The sequence below is a fragment of the Perca flavescens genome, chromosome 8 (genome assembly GCF_004354835.1).
Source record: "Perca flavescens isolate YP-PL-M2 chromosome 8, PFLA_1.0, whole genome shotgun sequence".
Lineage (NCBI taxonomy): Eukaryota > Metazoa > Chordata > Actinopteri > Perciformes > Percidae > Perca > Perca flavescens.
In genome coordinates this window covers 8,578,453-8,595,045 of record NC_041338.1, presented here as the reverse complement: position 1 = coordinate 8,595,045, position 16,593 = coordinate 8,578,453, and the positions used below count along the sequence as shown (strand labels likewise).

At 37.0% G+C, this 16,593-nt stretch overlaps 1 protein-coding gene across 2 annotated transcripts; it reads left to right on the top strand.

Annotated features, from left to right (window-relative positions):
* The first annotated feature begins 1,915 nt into the window (after window positions 1-1,915).
* On the top strand, window positions 1,916-16,100 carry LOC114560200 (probable E3 ubiquitin-protein ligase HERC3). Of its 2 annotated transcripts, XM_028585407.1 has the most exons (23): window positions 1,916-2,300; window positions 3,892-4,009; window positions 4,573-4,649; window positions 5,040-5,261; window positions 5,377-5,468; window positions 6,270-6,400; window positions 6,990-7,114; window positions 7,918-7,988; window positions 8,123-8,241; window positions 8,372-8,431; window positions 8,514-8,619; window positions 9,141-9,336; window positions 10,685-10,830; window positions 10,985-11,101; window positions 11,271-11,369; window positions 12,275-12,412; window positions 12,565-12,705; window positions 12,857-13,026; window positions 13,132-13,192; window positions 13,657-13,727; window positions 13,809-13,992; window positions 14,082-14,175; window positions 15,073-16,100. In XM_028585407.1, the coding sequence occupies exons 1-23, from the start codon at window positions 2,084-2,086 to the stop codon at window positions 15,288-15,290; spliced, it is 2,973 nt and encodes a 990-aa protein (XP_028441208.1). In that variant the 5' UTR covers window positions 1,916-2,083; the 3' UTR covers window positions 15,291-16,100. The 2 variants fall into 2 exon arrangements, with proteins under 2 accessions (XP_028441208.1, XP_028441209.1); XM_028585408.1 differs by lacking the exon at window positions 4,573-4,649 and having other exon boundaries at window positions 2,215-2,300.
* The last annotated feature ends 493 nt before the right edge of the window (window positions 16,101-16,593 follow it).

Below are 16,593 nucleotides of genomic sequence, written 5' to 3'. Positions count from 1 at the left end.
AATTCCATGCTTTTTGGTCTAAACGTCATACCCAAATTAAAAGTGGTACAGCTCCCATATACTTTGACACTTAGGGGTGTGCCTGATATCATTGGAAAGGAAACACTCAAGTTGTGTCAGGGTGATTCTAGGCCTTACTGACACAGAGTTACAGAGGCTAGAATGGAGATTTTTTATTTCTGTCCAAGTTATAAATCTGTAAAATTATTAAAATACACTGCTGTAAACACATCTGACAGGTGACAGACAACACAGCATTAGCCATGTCTCAGCTTACTACAGAAAAAAAATTCAGAAGCTAAAAGACTCAAAAATGGATTTTATATGAATTCTTTTCTACAAATATGTCTGTGCGTTTTTTTATTTCTATTTGAAAAGTGCAAATAAAAAAGCCAAAAAACTACAAAATACAACACTTCTCAAATACACAAACAAACCCACGTCAATCACCTTTCCAATGATATCAGGCACACCCCTGAGTGTCAAAGTATATGGGAGCTGTACCACTTTTAATTTGGGTATGACGTTTAGACCAAAAAGCATGAATTTCAAGTGTTTCTTCAGCCACTTCTTTCTACAACAGTCAAGAACCCTTTTGCAATTATGTAAGCAAATAATGTAATCTGAAAACTGCTGCCCTGGTTAAAAAAAACAATACAACTGATCTCAGCAGGTATTGTTTCTGGAATGGAGTGGAATGGAAATTTCTAAGTGACCCCAAACTTTTGACCGGTAGTGTACATACTGTATATGTTATGAGATATATGTACGTATATTTAGTAAAAATGACCTGCTATCTTTGATGGTGGGACGTAAGAAACCCAGATGTATAGCAGTATTTGACAGTTTGTCATATGAGTTATTGTGTTAAATGGCAAAACTGGATAGCATTTATTAATGGGCCCCATTTCTGTGAGTCAACAAGACCCTGGACTTTTCTTGAAGAGCCTGTTTATTTTTCTTTTGGTCCACATATTAATTTCAAGGATGAAACTGTATATAGTTTTGTCCTTTTTTACTCATGGTGCTGTGTTTTACTCCTTTACCTTTTTTTAAGTTTATATGAATGGAATTATGAATATACACTTGAGTGGAGATTACTAAAAAGTATATTTAACCAAAGACAATGTTATCTCAAATTGGCCATTGCAGACTTGGAACTACAGTACCAAAAACTATCAAACACAATAAAATACTATAAATGTTTTTTTTCTCAGTATGTGACTTTGTCTGGTAAACAGAACGCCCCTCTGTTGGTGGGGTATTTGGTTCTTTGCAGCTGAGCAATATGATTGTATAGGACTCAGCCTTCTGGGAATTATATATAATACTATATTAATAGTTAACGTAACATTAGCATCCCTATGAGTAAATTTATCACTACTGGTATTCACAGAAATCCACATCTGAATGTCTCCTAGAAGAAGGGAATAGACATCAGTAGTTTTTTTTTTCTAGGATAGAGGTTCCCAAACTATTTCACGTGAAGGACCCCTAGACTGACACAAATTAGATCACGGACCCCCATTTGATAAGATTTTAATTTTTTTTCCAGGGTCCCCCATCTGATGGATCTTTACTGTCAGATATTTTATTACAGAACGTGTATGAAACCCACCACCCAATACCAAATACTCATATTATGTCACCGTGTTACTTTACTCCTCTTTTTGCTGGGGACCCCCTGGAAGCCCATCAAGGACCCCACTTTGGGATCTACTATTCTAGGAGACAAGTTGAGTAACATGCTGAGTGTGTGAGCTTTTCATCCAATTAACCCTGAGTAGAGTATTTCAGTAGTTTTTCCATTTACTCTATTCATTTATCGAACACAGTCTAAATACTGTAGGCTATGCGTAAACAGCAGTTATTAGTCAGTTATCAATTCCAGTTTCGCTTTCGTTTTTCTTTTCACCTGCCTCTGACGTGTTTTCGTTTATAGCTTATTATATGTTTAGCCTAAGTTTTGTTTTCCGTTGCTCACAGCAAAGTTTGCACAATCAACCAATCAAGTTTCGTTTTTGACTGACAGAGCTCGAGGCTTAAGAATCAGCTGTCGGTTCTCCAGAGCCACTTCACCAAAATGTTTTCATGGGGAGAGGACTGTGAGCAGGGCTTTCGGTTGAGAGATGGCTCAACTACATCAACAGGTGACGGAGTTCACCTTTTAAACCTGAGTTTTGGCATCACGGATGTGTCAGCAGGTCACAATGTGCTCGCCTTCGTCAAAAGTAATGGAGATGCAGCCATCATTCGCACAAATGAGAGCACAGATGGGATAAGGGTCAGAGGAAAACAGAGTGAGTATTCATCTTATTTTCCTGTCTTAACCATGGGCGTCGGAGCTACTCGCACTACTTTTCTTATTATAAGTTTAGGACCACCAAACGTTTTTCCATGTTTCGCAGTGTCCGTGCGTCATTAATAAATCCATGCATATTGATAGAATACCCAAATGAATGAAACACCACACCGCGTTTTCACTGCTACCTTGCACCCATAGACTGGAACGCTCCAGTCCATAGCACCGCGGTTTGAGGATATAGGCCAGGGGTGTCCAAACTTTTTTTAAAGAGTGCCAGATTTCATAATGTGAAGATGCCCGGAGGCTAATGGTCCCTTCTGACATTTTTTTTTTTAACAATAAACGTTACATACAAAAGCACTGATCAATAACAACTTGTATTTCATTGTCACAGTTATCTTTTAATGGCAATTTAACCAAATCATAGCCACTCAGACATGAACAGATCTAAAAATACAAAAACAATTCTGCCTTACTTTTACATCTGTAGTCAGATAACCAAACATACTGTATGGAATATGCTACCTTGAAGTTGATAAATAGCTTAACCTCATGTTCATATTAAACATGACTTATTATGAGTAATGCAAAGTTTGTTAACATTTAAGCAAATACAACATGACTCTGCTCTTTTCCTTCACAAACCGAGGCTGCAGGCTGCATGAAATCTGGGGGCCGGACATGCCTGAAATAGGCCTATGCAATGGGTTTGAGACAGAGTGGCAGAGGTGCACTAGACCAGGGGTCTTCAACGTTTTTTAAGACAAGGACCCCTTAACTGAAAGAGAGACAGAGCAGGGACCCCCTACTACAATATATAGAAATATATATGTATTAAACTGGGCCTTCAATAACTTGTAGGGTGGCCTAAAGCCTTTATACATGTGGCACAGTGAACCATTAGGATTAACTGTATCTGTGGATGCCTTAGTAACTACCTTACTTATAGGCCAGTGTAGAGTCTTTTATCAACTCCTACATTAGGCCAATACGGTGGGATCAGGGGAGAACTTGCTTGGATGCGTGTTCTGCGTGCCAATAATCAATGTCCACAGTTTGTCTGCATATATTGTATTTTGGAGAATGCAAAAAATCCATTTAACATAAATTTGCAATTACATGCAAGTATAAAGAAATCCTAAAGTATAAATAAACAATGAGTTATTATTAAAGATGGCTCTAATTTAGACATCAAATCAATTTCTGTACTTTTAATAAATAAAAATATGTGATTTTGGGCCAACCACTTCCTCTGAATGAAAGTAGCCTACAAAATGTACCCATATTTTTTTCTCATTCTTGTATAGCCAGATAAAAGTATCAAACCACCTGTTGAAAGGCAACAGAATACAGGAAATAACATCTGCAATGTTAAAAGAAATGGGGGAGGACCGCCAGACACTCCCTTAAGATTGTCCCTCCCACATTTCCAATGCTTGTATGTAACACATGAACTGAGTCTGACCAATAATTTCCTTCTTACAAAGTTCTAACAAAAGAAAGTTTTCTTATTTGCAATAATGATGGCATATAACCTGACACATCACTTAACACCTGCTGTGTTCCTTTGGTCTGTGTTCTTTCAGAGTTCGTGAAGTGTAAAGAGAAGATTCAGGCTGTGAGTTGTGGTGATGATATGGTCACACTGCTGTCTGATAGAGGACAAGTTCTCTGTGTGGATGCAACTCGCACTTACATTCCAAGGTAAGGAGCAGCTAAGGTTATGCTGTCAATCACTGTTCTGAATTAGCAACAATATGTGTAAAATGTCAGAGATTTTGAACAATGTGACTGAAAAAGTTGTCTTGCAAAATCTTCACTTGATCAGTAGTGTCAAACTCAGTTTCACTAAGGACCACACTGGAAAATGAGAATCACATCAAGGGCCAGACATGTAAACTTTATTGACATGCTTTTATTAAATCGAAAAAGTTAAATATCTTTGAATGTATTATTGCATGTCTCATATAGTCTTCTCACTTACAGTTTGGTTGACATGAAGTCCTAAAAAAAGTCAATAAAAAAGTTCCTCAGTCATCATAAACAGTGCCCAAAAACCTTGAAAAACAAATTTGGAACAAGTAACCAAAACTTAAAAAAAAATGACAAAAACGTAGAAAAAAAGCGAAACCAAAATTGATATGTGGGCCGGATCAAAATCTGCGAGGGGCTAAAGTTGGGCCTTGAGTTTGACACGTGTGACGTGGATTCATGCTAGTCAGCCCTGATGTATTTGAGCTCAGTTCTTTTCTGTTTCTTGTTCTCAGGCCCCTTGAAGCTTTGTGTAAAATACCAGTTTCTCAGGTTGCTTGTGGGAGCCAGCATTCAGTTGCCCTGACCAAAGGTACAGTAAAGTACAAGTTGAATTGAAAGTCATAGGCAATCAATTCATTTTACCCACATACTACTGGTGCTGTAGTGAAGACCTGCTCTCTCCCCTAGAACATTCAGTTAATCCCCTCATCAAAGTTTGTATCCCACATCAGCTGTTTTTTGTAAACCCTTTGTTGTGTTGACTGGGTGGGAAAAAAACACCTCAGCCAGCATTGAGACAGGAGAGTAAAAGTTGACTGAAAGTCCAATAGGGGCTGGGATGAAGGCCAAGGACAATATCATTTAATTATAATAGTTAAATCTGTTTATGTATTATTTATATAAAAAACAAACTGTGATTGCAAAGTGGTTCACAAAAGGCAAAGATGGAGGGTGTCAACAAAGTGTGATTTCTCCACAGATGGTCAGGTGTATACATGGGGCCAGGACTCCAGGGGCCAGCTGGGTCTGGGGAAGAGGAAGCCCGGCGCCAATTCACCCCAACACCTCCGATCCCTGTCAGCGCTCCCCCTGGTCCAGATCGCTGCAGGGGGAGAGCAGAGCTTCGCCCTCTCTTTCTCCGGAGGTGTGTTCGGCTGGGGCAGAAACCACTGTGGACAGCTCGGGCTGGGAGACACAACAGGTAAAAAAAAAAAGCTGTCATTATATCTATATGACAGCTTATATCACATCTTATATTATTTATTAAAAGTGTTTTTGTTACATGTAAAACCTAAATGTTCATTTCTTTTCTACAGACAGACATACACCAACTCCAGTTCATTACCTGAACTCGAAAAAAACTATTCACATTTCCTGTGGAAAGAACCACACTGCCATTTTGACAAAGGTTAGACAAAGAAAGTTGGCTAACAGTCCCATGTTGTAACCTACCACATTTTAATTGCTGGTATAAAAATGTGTAGGAGCAAACAGTTCTAACTTACTCTACAAATGACACTGAAATGATGGAAAATGTTTTAAATAATTTCTGGTGAAAAACTGTCCCTGAGGGGCAATTCGTGGTGAAGCAAGGCACACATGTAAGACAAACACACACACAGCACAACAAAAGATAACTACAAGGAAATCCACACTAAGCAGAGCACTGAAAAAAAATCACATAATTTAAAGTGAATAAGGTATAATAATTAAGGTGCCAGTTATTCCATCATAAAGTGCTACTGCGATAAAATCCAGAAAAAGTTTCCTGCCTCACCAATACATCCCCACGCTCACAAGACATCCAGCACTGTGTGGTCATTTTACTTGTGAGCTCCACAAGTACAGCATGTATGTTCTGTGGAGGTCTAACTCTACTCACTGATGAAAGATAAAATGCATTTAGGGATTCAAAGCACTGACCGCCAAATTCAACAGGCATGGTTGGATTATCCAAAGCAAAAAAAAAATGCAAAACTGATCATTATTTTGAGGCAATCACACATCAGTTATTCATATTTTAATATTATTTTGTCATACACTGACACCGATCATAACATATATACTTGGGAGTAGAAACGAGATAAAAAAAAAGGTTATTAATAGATGTTTTTTGTAAGAGAAAAATCCTAATCTTAGATCCCACAGATATGTAAATAATAACAATAAACAATAAGTGTGACTTTAATCTATATGGTTGCTTCCTCAGACTGGTGCAGTGTTTACATTTGGCTCTGGCCAATATGGACAGCTTGGCCACAACTCATTCAGAGATGAACTACGACCCCGGCTTGTTGCAGAGCTCTGGGGGGCAAAGGTCAACAAGACTGCATGTGGACGGTACAGTACAATTATAAACTTTAGCAGTTCAGCTTATTACCAATGCAGTCCCAGGGTGGTTTGATGATTTTTCTTTTTGACATCTTCTAATTGTGAGAAAAACATGGCCCCGTGTTTTTGCTTACAAATGCCACAGTTAAATTCTTCTTGAAATCAGTTTGTAAGACCTCATTCAAACACTTCAAAATCACACAGAAAACAATGATAGAGAACGGCAATCCATTTCTGCATAGCTCTATTAGATAAGATTAGATACTTTATTAATGAGAATATTATTGAATATGAGGCTGTATATCTTAACATTTTGAAAGAAGTTCAGATTACAGGCAAGGTGTGTGACTGCCTCTTCCTGTGTGTAATTCTACATTTGACTACAACTTTCAGCAACTGGCTCATATTCTCAGGTTGTATTTCTGTTCATTACACATTACTTCTGCCCCGTTCTATCAACAGTAGAGAGTTTATTACACTAGCTATGGTCTAGTGAAATAGAGGCTTGGAGGCTGCAAAAAGAGGCTGTAAAAATGCTGAAAAGTCATCTTTGTTTACATTAAAATACTGTTTGTGCTATATTGTTTTTCTCAATCAGACATCACACATTAGTGATGACAGACTCCAAGAGGGTCTACTCCTTTGGGTGTGGAACGAAGGGGCAGCTGGGACATGGAGAGGAGAGTCATCCGTCTGTGCCGCTACCTGTTCAACTGCCACAGGGTAACTACATCTCTAAAAGAACTGATTCCAGTCAAGAAAAGTCAAATGTATTAATACAGCACTGTATCCAAATAAAAAACAAATTATTACAAAATATTAAAATTAAAATATTTTATGATTATATTATTAATTAAGCACCACATAAGCATAATTGTAAAAAGTGGGTCTTAAACTGGGATTTAAAAGTGACGATAGCGGTAATGACAACAAAACTGTCAGCACATCCACATGATACAAGCCTTCCATGATCACGCACCATCCTCCACAAAGTTACTAGTAGCCAAGGAGGACACAAAACACGATGAACTCTTCAGAAGTGGTAATCTTCACTCGATTTCTGCACTTTAAAGTCGCTGGACGACACCATTTTCTGAACATAGCCTTGCTGAGAAATATAGAGAGAGTTGTGTGGAGCTTTGTATCAACTCATTTGGCAATGGCTTGAATGTAACGGACATTCACTAATATAAAAAAGTTAGGGGGCAGGTAGAGGGGGTTGACATTAACACATTTTAAATTAGAAATGAGTAAATATTAGTTGCATTTGAAGCAGGAAGTTTTACATCTACATCTACTAAAACACTATCTTCAGCTCCTTTCTTCTCAATCCTTGCTTGTGAAATCGATCTCAACGTGCCATCTTAAAGGATGTCACAGTCTTTCTTCTTGGTACCAGTGAGGAGTCCTGCTGCTGCCTTTTAGCTGCAGGCGAGCTAGGGATAACTGAACGATTCCAATATTAAGAGAGTGACAGTAGTCTTATTTCAAAGATAGAGATAACTTGTATTTGATTATTATTTCAGACACCACTCCCATACTTAGAAACATCTACGCAGGAGGGAACTGTTCGTTTGCAACATGCACACCTGTTCAGGTACCAACACAAATACGTACAATACAGACCATAATTGTGGGATGAGTATTAATCCCTTAACCCCAATAATGTTTTTTTTACTGTAAAGTTATTTCCCTAAACCAAACATGAACTCTTTCTTGTTTCTTTCACAGGAAGCAGATGAGAAATCAAACACTGACAGTGTCAACAATGTCAAACAGCACTCTATTGAATACATGATTGACAAATGGGTCTCTAAATGTGATTTAAAATCATCAAAAAAAATAAAACAGTAAGTATAATGCAGTAGCAGTTTTTATTTTCTCAATAACTGGTTGGTTGAATAGTGCAGTGTGCTCCTAAGCCATTGACACAGTATTCTCAGTGCAATTGACTAACCATATACCATATAAACCTCACAGGGAAATCTACAGGACATTTTCCTCTGCATCCTGTATGAATCGAGTCTTCCTTGACCAAAGGTAAACATTATCTGTGCATGTTCTTCTCTTCTTTTTATTTGATGAGTGAAATTACAAATACATTCACTTGTTATCTTCACAGCAAAGATAAACATTTCCAGACCTCACCAAAGTACTCCGGCTTGAACTTGTCACTTGTGCAACCTGCTTTCGAGAAACTTGTGAAGAAAGATGATGTTTTGGCAGAGGTATGAAACTAAAATGTGACTATGTATATGTTTGGTATCTGATCAGTAATTAACAAGGAAGAATGGGAAGTTTAATTATAAAACCTTTTAGTAATACTCTACTCAGTTATTACCAGTGTTGGGCAAGTTACTCAAGAAATGTAATATGTTACTCTCTCCTTATTACTCCTTAAAAAAGTAATCACATTAATGTAACACAGAACGCAGCGTTACTTGGATTATTAACTGTAATATAATTACTGTTTTGGAAATTATAATCCCTTACACTACTTGTTACTGTGGGAAGTAATAATGGTAACACTTTACAATAAGGGTACATTAATTAGCATTACTTAATGCATTAATAAGCATTAATTAACTGTTAATTACAGTTAAAAAGCTTAATAATGCATTAAGTAATGCTAATTAATGTACCCTTATTGTAAAGTGCAATATAATGTAATGTAATAATATTACAGTAATATATTACTAAGTATTAGTAACTGCCCACAATTGGTTATTACATTATATGTTCTCAACAGGTTGAGGCTGCTGTCCTGCACTTGCTTCCCTCTTTCGATGAGAAGTCTGTGGGAGTGGAGGGATTGAGGATCTTCCTGCTTCTGAATGAGCTCCTGCATGTGATCCAGAGACATAAACTGCAACAGAGCATCAAGCTCGCTGAGGCGGTAGCTGCTGCAATGCAAAGACTGTCTGCTGAAAGCCTCCAGGTCATAGGTACTGTGAGAGATTACTGTTGAATGTTTGAGAAGTTTCATGTAATAGGATATGGTGTGCTCATCAGACTTACCATAAAACATGGACATCCTACAATGCTATTGTGAAACCTAAAAAATCCAAAAGAAATGTTTTTAACACCCCAGCCCTGTCTGCAGTTAAGACATTGTTTTCATTTTGATAAGATGCTGTAATAAGTTGTGTCCATGTATGGAGTCTGGACTGTGTCCATGTATGGAGTCTGGAGTGGACCAATGTAATAATTATAGACTTTCTCTGATTATTATTAATTAATATGATCATGAATTGAAAAAAGCATCTATAAATTATACATACACTCTTGAACAAAATCTTAAGACCGGGGGAAACATTGCAAGTTTCGCAGGATCCGACGGGTTGTCCGTGAAGACACAGGTCGATCCTCGACTCAAATTAAGGCCCTTACTGATGCTGACTGTAGCCCAATAACCCAGCAGCCTCCTTGAGTTTAAATGCAGTTGTCAATAAACTGCCTACTCTCTATTTTTTGTCTCTTGCTCCTGTTTCTTCTTTTGGCATTTTGAAGCAGTACTTACAACCTGGTTATGATCCACTAGCGTGAACTGCGGAAAACTTGTTTCCCCCGGTCTTAAGATTTTGTTCAAGAGTGTATGTGCATTTAACCAAGGCCAAGCAATCGGCCAGTCTAAACATTCTAAATTTTAAATCAAATCGCATTTTAAAATGTATATATATTTTTTTATTCTTTAAACTGCTTTTTGAAGCTTTAGTGCGTAACTTTTTATATGAATGAATGTCCGTTACATTAAAGCCATTGCCAAATGAGTTGATACAAAGCTAATTAGGACTATCAGCTCCAAAAAACACTCAGTATGGCTTTGTTCATAAAATCGGCAACTTTTGCACTCAGAAAATTGAGTAAATATAATTACTATAATAATATAAGTCCATCATGTTTTTTTAATCCTTCGTGTCCTCCTAGCAACTGTGTGGAGGAGGGGTGGAGGTGGTGCGCGATCACGGAAGGCTTGTATCATGTGGACGTACCGACAGTTTTGTTGTCATTACTTTGAATTCCTCATAGGGGAGACAGAAACTACGTACTATAGCTTTAAACTTTGAGTTGTTTGAGGCAAAATAATTAAATGCATTTTTATTTTTCCTAATTCATAATTATTGTTTATTTTATGAATGTATTGATTGATTATATTTTAAGACAAGTAAAGTCTCATATTTAACTATAATTATTCTGATAGCACACTCCAGACTCCAGACATATCTATGACATCTGCTCAGTTATTAAATGCTCTCTGACATTGTCTACAAATCTCCATGTTGTCTTCCTCAGGGGACTGGTGGTCCTCACTGTCATCCTCCACCAAGGTTAGACATGTTAAGGTGTGGAAGCAGGCCCTCTCACTGATCCTGTCCTATGTCCTTCCTCGTAACTCTGGAGTCAGAAACCTGCTACTAGTCCTCCAGTACATGTACAACGTTAGTATCAGTTGTCTTGATTTTTTTCCGGTCAATGTCAAACCCCATCAAATGTAATCTACCTCTCACCTATCTCAACTTTTCTACAAAGAATGTTTTCTATTTTCCTGCAATCTTTCAAATAATTAACTATCTAAATATACCTGTTTCAAAGGCCAACAACAGGATTGCTAGACGTCAGAGAATCCCAGAAAAATCTTTTTCTTTGGGGATTAGCGAAACATTTCTTTACGAGGATCTGCAGATTTGGCATTCAATGTCAAAAATCAAGGTAAAAAATACTAGTTTAAACCCATCTAAAGATGGCTGTCAAGTCATTCCTTCCTTCTCTCTCACGTTGTTGGTCACTTTTCATATAGTGTAAAAAACACAAAATCTTGTAAAAGCCTGTGAACATCAAGTTAAAAAAATGTTGAGTAAATAATATGCTCTTTTTTCAGGATATGGATTATCAGCCACTTATCCTTTTTAACTTCACATTTGTGATGGATCTGAAATCAAAGAAAATGGCTTTTGACCTCAATGCTGCATGCACTCAGGTAACTTGAGCCTGGAACTTTACTTTGTGTTAGGTAAACCATACAAACAATATTGTCAGGGTCGTCAGGAAATCTCCAATAAATCAACTTTTATAATTATGTATTATCGATTTATACTTAGTTTTAATGTAAGAAAATTAATGTTTGTCCTATTACATTAACAAAGGAGCAAAATGTTTAACCTGACAAACTATTTACGCTAACAGTATCATTGTAAATACTGCACTAATCAATATTTTGAATTACCAAAGGATCAAATAACTATGTGTAATGTGAAAGTCTCCCCTGCTCTACAGAAGCTTCAAGCATCTTTCAGCTCATTGTTTTGGTTTTACAGCCTGTATCTTCACCGGATTGGTTCACTCTTGCCGCTCTTATCAACCTCATCTCCAGCAGCAATTAGCAGCAACTATTAATATTTCTATTAATAATATTTATAATATTAATATTTTTCCTAGGACTTGGTAGAGATCAAAACAGAAGATAGAAAAGAATTGTGAATATTGGCAGTAAGATTAACCAGGTGGACAGACACAACACAACTCCAAATGAATGCTAATGTTGCTCTGTATCTGCTGAATGTGTAAATACTGTAGGCAAATGCAAATGTTATTATCCATCTTATTACAAGGCTCATTACACGGCTACTCATACAGAGACCCATTGATGAAGCCTGCGTCCTGGTCCGAATGGTAAACTTTACAGCTGATGAGCACTAGTCAACCTAGCTGTGTTATAAAAAGTGATAATATGTCAGTGTTGTTTTTACAGCTTGTGGCACTACCTCCAAGTGGTCAAAAACAATTATGCAGCTTTAAGAATAAAATGCATTACATTACATCACATAACAATGTAATTATGATAGGAAAATTATTTTAAAAATTATACTTTGAATTGTATTATAGAAAGAACACCAGGCAAATGGAAGGGTTCCCGAGACAAATCCTTATTTTGAACTGAAGCTGAAGCGAGCATCACTTTTGGAAGGCACCTTCAAAAAACTGGCTGCTGCTGATCACAGTGCCTTCAAGAAGCCACTCTTGGTAAATATTTAGTTTGACCTCATGGTTAAGGCATAAGCAAATGTTGTACATATTTGTATCTTACCTTATTGAATCTTATAATTTTATAATTATTTCTTACTCTCATCTAAGTGTCTACCTAACAGGAAGAATTATAACTTTGTGTCTCTCAGGTCTATTTTGATGAGGACCCAAAGGTCACAGATGTCTACAAAAGAGACCTTTTTCACCACTTGTTTCTTGAAATGGTGTCAACTAAATCTGGAATGTTCATGTTCAACGACTCCGAAACGCTGGCATGGTTCCCCTCCACAGTAAGACTTTAAATTCTACAGGAACCTTTGACCATTGAAACGTAGACTCAGGGTTTACATTATTTAACATATTTCCTGCCAATGATGATGAGCAACAATGGAACAATATGCAGTCACCATACATGATCATTGATTACTTTTATCAATACAGGCGACAGAAGAGGACAAGACAAACTTCTTCCTGGTTGGGGTTCTGTGTGGATTGGCCTTATACAACAAGAGTATCATACACTTCCCATTCCCACTGGCTCTGTTCAAGAAGCTGCTAGATGTAGAGCCGACACTGGAGGATATGATGGAATTCAGCCCAAGTGTTGGAAAGTCAGTAGCCTATTCATCTAAATTTAGTAATAGAAATTTTTGGTTTTATATTGATGCCTGAATATTTGAGGTTTTTTGTTATTTAATTTTTATTATCTATTTAAGGAGTCTGCAGTACGTCTTGGACTATGAAGATGACCTAGAAAACCTGGACATGTGTTTTTTGGTTGGTGTTTTACTTTTTTTTTTATATAGCCAGTTATGTGTCTCATAGGGCTGTGCAATTAATCAAATTTATTTATATTTATTTATATATAAAAACGATTATTTTGCACATTACATTTTGCAAGTAAACTCTTATTTTGTCTTGTGTTCTGAAGAGAAATTCAAAAAGTTAAAACGGGAAAAGTATTAAGGGAAATTTCACAGTTTAAGGTGTTTCACCGTTGCTTTGTTTAACTGTTTAACTGTTTTTTAAGTTCAATAAATTCAACATCTTTCCAAAGGTCAATAATTAATCGTGTTAAATAATTTGATTCAATGATTTCAATATTGACCAAAATAATTGCGATTATCATTTTTTCTCACCGTTTTGTCTCGTTTATCTTTCTTACAGTATTCCTATTCCTATATAGTATAAGGTTTTGCAGTGATATCACTAACTTCCTCTCTCTCATAATTGATTAACAGATTAACTGGAATGGGAAAGAGATTGACCTTGATCCCCAAAATCCTGGAAAGGCAGTGACAGGTCAAAATAAGTAAGACTTTAAATATATTTATATCAAAGTTGTGTATGTGGAAAAATGTTTGTTGAATTGAAACTTAAATTTACTAAACAGGAAGGAGTTTGTGGATGCCTACGTAAATCATGCCTTCAACACATCAGTGGAGAGTGTGTTTCAGGAGTTTAAGCGGGGCTTCTTCCAGGTGTGTGACAGGGATTTTGTGAAGCTGTTTCGGCCAGAGGAGCTGCAGCGAGTGCTGGTGGGCCAAGATGTCTATGACTGGGCGAAACTGAAACAGGTACTGTTCCAATCACAAACTCCTCTTGTTTTCATTGCAACTGATTTACCAAATTTTCACATGCTTTTTAAAAAAAAAACTTTAATTAGAACACAGTGTGGGAACTTCGTGTTGGCTACACCATGCAGATGTTTTGGGAGGTTTTTGATGAACTGACTGAAGACCAGAGGAAAGATTTCCTTTGTAAGTATTGTACCTAAGGTAACAGATTTTAATTGGAAAGGCCTTTAACCAAACAAGTGATATGTGTGCCTTTGAAAAATATATTCTTTTTACAAACAGCATTATGGTTAATTTTGGTAGTGTCCTAGTAAGCCAGCATAGACAGAAACCGGACACAGAAACTTTAACACCTAAATGGAATGTAGCCATTATTAACCTGTGCTTAAAAAGTCAAATATTTGTAAGAAGTGAGTCAGGAGAAAAATGTATCCAATGTATTATTATGTAAGGGTTAATGCCCATCGAGGTGTCCATTATCAGGAAGTAATGGACCACAGGGAGCATTAACCCACTTATACCATGGTCAATTGCAAAATTAATCATCTTTAAAAATGCAGTTTTCAATCAAAATCTAAAGTGTTTTCAAACGATAATTCAATTTCATGCGTCTTGAGGGACCACTTGTGATCGGATCATGTTTTATGAAACCTCTGAAGCCTCTGACACGGCCACCTTTTCTAGGCAACCGCGGTGCTCGGAGCTCCATGTAGCCAGCGAAATAAGAGCAGGAAGCACCCATACAAAAACATCGACACATCGCCGACAGTATGATAATAACATCCAAAAAACACAATTCAGTCTCAGTGGTTTCTGTGAAATTATTTCAATAATTCATACATTTTGAACGGTAGACAGACTTCTAAGTAGGTGTCCTCTTATCACATTTTAATGGACCTGCAGCCAATCAGAATTCACCTAGATCATGGTATAAAGTTCATTATCATACATCCATTCAAATACATAAATAAAGGATATACTATAGCTACTATGCTAAGCAGATGATGTTGATGCACAAAGATGGTAACAGACAAAAAGTAACTTGAAGATCCCTACTTTCCCTCCACGGTTGTTCTACAGGGTTCCTGACTGGTTTTAGAAGGGTTCCTATTCTTGGCATGGACCAGGTCCAGATGAAGGTTCGACTTATGCAAATCCAGGGGGGTCAGCACTACGATCAGCACTTCCCGTGTGCTCTGACATGTTACTCTATTCTGGAGCTGCCCTTATATTCATCCAAGGAGATTATGCGAGACAGGCTGACAAAGGCCCTGATAACAGAGAGAGGATTCTTGTGATGGCGGATCAACAGCTGTACAGGAGTGTGTACTGTATCTATGCTGGGAAAAGGTGGGCCTGATTGTTATTTTAGAATTACATTTCCTGCCCTACCTCAAGATTAAAACTAAATCACTGTACTGAATGCACATGACTTGACGACTTTAAAGTGTGTACATTGAAAAGGATGACCAAATTCGCAGCCATTCTTCCTTAGCAGCGCTACGGTGTAGCAGCATAACAGAAGTCACTTTAAAGATCTATGGGATATTTTGGTTTTGAAAATAGAACATGCTATATTTAACTGATAATTTAAGATATTTATGTTAATATGATTTTTACATGTTCTCATGAAACGGAAACCTCTCACAGACCAAGTTGAAATAAACAAAAATAGTGTATTTGCCAGTTTATAAGATACACTTGCTGAATCTAATGCAATCCATTACAACACTATAATAAATCTTATCTTTGTGAAGATTATTAATGTTCTAACTGATTATGTGTCAAAAGAGGTGTCAGTTAAACTGTATGGTAATGCTGGTGTGTTTCCAGTTTATGGCTCTGTTATATAATTGTATTATATATTGAGAACAGTAAATGGGGTTGGAGAAAATATTGTTATGACAATCGGATAAGCCAATAGTGTTCATTAGGTGTCTATTTAGAGAATGTTCAACCTTTGTTTTGTTTCGGAAATGTATGTTCCACTCCATTCTCGGAGGGGCCCATTGTTTTATTGTTTTGTCATGACTGTATATTTTGTTTGCACATCATACCATGTAACCATAGTCAATTAAATAGTCAATAAAATATGACATTAGAAACAACTTTTTCTTTGTCACAAAATGTTTAAACTATATGCTATATATATATATTCCTCGATTTGTCTGTTGATTTGTACAATGTTTGTGTGTGTGTGTGTGTGAGAGAGAGAGAGAGAGAGATAGAGAGAGAGAGAGAGAGAGAGACTGAAACCCCCAAACCCCATATAAACCCTATCCTTTGTATAGTGTGCAGGTTGCAGGCAGATATATATTGTAAAAAAGAAAGAAAGGGACCACTAGATGGCCCTGTTATTCTGCAGGTTGGCTGGTTAGATGAAACAAAGAGCAGCTGGGATGAGATCATCCATCAGACTAATGCATACATTTTCAATATAACAATGCTTGAACTCTAAAACCTACAGATAACAAAAAGACATAATATGCAGTACGTTTAACAATGTGAATATCTGTAGGGTGATGCTATATGTGACATAATGTAAATGAACATGGAAATAGGCTGACACACACACAAACTTTAGGCTACATTTACATGAGG